At 36.5% G+C, this 4427-nt stretch overlaps 1 protein-coding gene across 1 annotated transcript; it reads right to left on the reverse strand.

Moving 5' to 3' along the window:
* Positions 1–1086: 1086 nt before the first annotated feature.
* Positions 1087–2624, reverse strand: LOC137811129 (F-box/kelch-repeat protein SKIP25). Its single transcript, XM_068612730.1, has one exon. It carries the CDS (start codon positions 2366–2368, stop codon positions 1190–1192), a length of 1179 nt encoding a protein of 392 aa, XP_068468831.1. The 5' UTR covers positions 2369–2624; the 3' UTR covers positions 1087–1189.
* Between the last annotated feature and the right edge of the window lie 1803 nt (positions 2625–4427).

Below are 4427 nucleotides of genomic sequence, written 5' to 3' on the forward strand. Positions count from 1 at the left end.
GATGTCAAATTAAGGAAACAAAATCCATCAATCACAAATTTTTATTACCTAATGCAAAAAAAAAAAAAACACAACATATCTACTATTTGGGAGTTTGGAGATGATGAATGAATTTATTATTATCGAATATCGAATAGTAAATGATAATATAGATATAGTCGAGAACTCAAGACAACTCAAAAATATCCAAAAATTAAACAATACGTAAAATCTTGTCTACAAATTCAACTCTATTTAAGTGTTTAAGTATATTTTTAAGTATCTCATCCACATTAACAATTTATAAACTTAACCGAACGGTTAATGAGATTTCTAGGAGTTATTCAATTTTGTAAGAAAAATAATTAAAATTTATTAAAATATTATATATAAAAAATATATATATTAATTATTTATTAGCTTTAATATTTAACACGTAACAGTGACTTCAACATCCGAGTGTCACACCACCTGATCCAGTGGATCTTGGCAAGAATAACTATAATCACAAAATATAATGAATTTGGGAGCAGTTCTGTGAAATTTAATCAATTGCATATATTTTTCTACTTATTTCTATTTGATTCAGTATCAAAAGAATTATATAAGTGCTACGTCATCACAATATTTCTGAAATATAAAATATTGAAAAGTCGTTTTTTGGACTTGGGCGTATCTGAATTGTTAATTGGTGTAAAATATTTAAAAAGTCAATTATAGATTGAAACAACCCTAAAATAAATCCACCCTTCCATCAAAAATTGATTTGCATTATAATAATGACGAATGTCTTACACGGTTTCCATCCCAATTGGTTCTATGAGTTTAACTATTGTTGGATACCAAACATAGTCTCAAACTATGAAATAAATATCCTTTATTTTGAAAGAGATGTGCCTCAGTATAATTCAAAAATCCAATTAAAAAATCATACATTTTAGAGAACTTGTATTGAATAAAAAATCCAAAAGGCAACTTTTGTCCTATTTGATCTCTTCAATAATTCACTCCATTTTAATACATTTAATATTTATATATTTAATACACTTATATTCCGCATGTGAAAGAGTTTAATTATCAATCAATAAAAAAATTATCTAAGTATAATTTAAAATAAAATCATATCATCTCTCATTCAATTTCACATTTTAACTTGTTACAAAAGAATAACAGAAGAAAGAAAAATTAAATGCGTTAAAAAAAGTCTCAATCAGTGACCGACCGGCATCCGTGGAAGGACGTGAACCGCCACCGGCTCAAACCCTTCCGGCAGCAGAACCGGTATGATCCGCGGCGGCGATGCGGCGACATCCACAACGGAGATCCCGGAAGCCGAAACGACACAGAGTTTTCCTTTTTCTGCGACGAGTTGTTCGGCGCCTTTGAATCTTTCGTTCTCGAGAATCTCTTCCCAAGAGTCTTCTTCCGCTAGGTATCTTCTAAGCACTCCCTTCGCTTCGTCCACGACGTACATCACTTCTTCTTCCATGGCGGCCACGGGTCCTCTCCAACCGTAGAGCATCCCCTCCGGCATCTCCTTCCAGGCGTCTTCCGCCACGTCGTACACGGCGCCTTCCTTTGCGGCGTCGCCTTTCACGTTCACCATGCAGAGCTTCTGCCGCCATCCCACGGCGTCGATTGCCTCTCTGCTGAAGCGCCCGTCCTTGAGATCCGTCATCTTCTCCCAGACGGCGGCGTTAGGGTTTCGGACGTCCCATTTTTCGAGCGAGCGGGCCACGTGGATGGAGAAGTGGGCGCCGATGCCGCTGGCGACGTAAACAGTGGGACCGAGCGCACCAAGCGCGCACCAGCGGCGCGGCGCGGCGAGCATGGGCCCGAAGGACCAGGTGGCGGAGAGGGGATGGAATATAAGGGGGCGGGGGAGGGCGGGGGAGAGGTTGTGCGTAGTGGCGGCGAGGAGTACGAGGCTGCCGGCGGCGGAGATGGACTGGACGGAGAGGCTTCGGGAGAGGAAGGAGGGGTGGCGGAGGAGGAGATGGCGGATCGGTGGGGGGCGAGGAAGGATGCGCCACGTGTGGGAGATGGGGTCAAACGTGTGAAATTCCATGAAAGAGTGGGACTTGGGAGCTGAGAGAATCGCGTAGAGGGAGAAGAATGGAGGAAAAGAAGGAGAATATATCAAACGACGCCATGAATGAGAAATTGAGAACAGAAGAGAAGGGTTGATAGATGAAAGACACAATTGGGCTATGTGGTCGGGGAGACCTGCGATGAGAACATGTTCTTGGTCATGTTGGTCATGTTGTTGTTGGTGGTGGTGGTGTTTTGGGCGTTTGGTGGTGGTGGTGGTGGTGGTGATGGTGGAAGAAGATTCAGAGTGAAACTGAAACTGAGAGTGGTGGTGGTGTGGTGTGTTGGGGATGTCCATGGAAGGAGGGAAGAGAAGGGAGAGAGTTGGAGAATGGTATAGGTTGGGGGTTGGTGTTGGTTTTGGTGAGGAAGAGGTTTAAAAGTAATGTTGGATTTGAAATAAAAAGATAAAGTGAAGGACAGTGTTCTTGTTTCAGCTTTTTTCCTTCATTAAAACATATCCCATCTTTCCAACTGTTCTGCTGTCCAATTACTACGACCACCCACAGACACTATTCATTCTTTTTTTCTCTCTTTTCACTAATTAATATTAATATCCCTCTTTACACCAATTCAAAAAATCTTTAATACTTTATAAACACCTAAACTTCATTTTAATTGTTATTTTATTCTAATCATTTAAATTTGAAATAGTATGGTAAATGAATTATAAAGTCAAAAACGTATTTAAAATCTGTTTGCTCCAGAAACTAATATGATAAAGTTATATACTTTTACAAATTAAAAATAATTATCTACTTGTTTCTTGAGTTCTCTTTGTTTTTTTATAATAAAATATAACTAATGATCAATCCTTATATCGATTAGGTATTTAATTTGTTTTTTTTATTATCTTTATTTCATTTTTTCTTTTTTCTTTTTTCTTTAATCTTCTAATTTGCTTAGATTATTTTTAGAAGTTTCTTTTGTTTTTATTTGCATGAATTTGGTTTAATTTCCATATATTTTTTTTTATTTTTTTCGAGAGAATGTTATTAAGAGTATAAAGAACAATTAAGTTGAGCTTCAATTTCTCACCACTCATAAGTATGAATGTACGGAGTGCTAAATTAGTATTATTCGTTTTTTTCGCTGTAAAGGGTCAATGTATAATAAATAGTATTTAACTCAATTTTATTTTGTCTTCTCTTTTCCTTGAAAGAAAAAAAAAAGCCTAGAAAAGAGTCTGAAAGGGAAAAAAATAGCTGTGATTTTGTTGTAAAACTACGACAATTTTGTAAAGAAATACATTGTTTTGTCAAAAAGAGAGACACCGAAGAAAGAAAATAAGTTTCACCCAACCAAAAAAAAACAACAAATAAAGTTGAACTTTAAAAAAAGTAAATGATATAAATTTGCAACTCACAAACAACAAAGAAGATAGAATAGAAAGTCTAACGTTTTGTTTAAATAAGAAATGTATAACTTCTGAAACATTTAAATAAATAAAATTTCGAATTCATTTTATTTTCAATTATTTTATTTTTTAATATTTTGTTTGAATAACGTAACTTAAAATTTCTGGAATTTTAATCTTAATTTATCTAACATCCCTATATTTTTCTCATATCTAATAGCTAATAATTAAAATTCTCATATAGCTAATAATTAAAATTCTCATATAGCTAATAATTAAAATTTTCATGTGTTCTCAAGAGGCCTAGAGAACGATTCCTTATGCCTCTACCTTCGGTCAGTCACTGACGCTCCAAGCTTCATGTTCCTCTTTTCTCCTCTCGGTCGTCTGACTTCACAGGCGGGGGTGGTACCTGCAGAAGACACTCTAACGCTCAAGTCAGTCAAGGTGTCGACACTGGGGTATCAAAGTACGGTAGATAATGACGTACCTTTCTCCTTGGAATTTGTGCTATGTATATTACCTTAATGGGCCTTCATTGATGGGTCGTATTAGGAGGTTGGTTCATGTTTAGGTTTGTGCTAAACAACCCTTAACTATGGATTAACCCTGCTGACTTGGTCAACCTATGGCTCGTCGCCATGGATTGGTCGGTCACATGTCGTCATGTGACTTTCTTATGGTGGTTGATTGGTTGAATGATGATGGAGATCAAGATCAAGAAGAAATAGAGGTCGAAGATCAAGGACAAGAGGAGGTAGAGGCCGAAGTTGAATAAGCTCAAGGAGACACTAGCTTACCTCAAAGGCTTACAAGGAGCAAGTTTAAGGAATTAGGAAATAGTGGTAGATTGTTTTCTCTTTTTATAGTGTCTTTTGTATAAAAAGTAGAATGTTTAATACATAGTTTTTAGGAAGGTGCTTAGAGGGAAACATTAGATACCTCCTTTGTAAAAGCATCTTTAGGCTTTAGTTTAGAATTTTCTAGAAGATGACTCTTC

The sequence above is a fragment of the Phaseolus vulgaris genome, chromosome 2 (genome assembly GCF_000499845.2).
Source record: "Phaseolus vulgaris cultivar G19833 chromosome 2, P. vulgaris v2.0, whole genome shotgun sequence".
In the NCBI taxonomy this organism is placed as follows: Eukaryota; Viridiplantae; Streptophyta; class Magnoliopsida; order Fabales; family Fabaceae; genus Phaseolus; species Phaseolus vulgaris.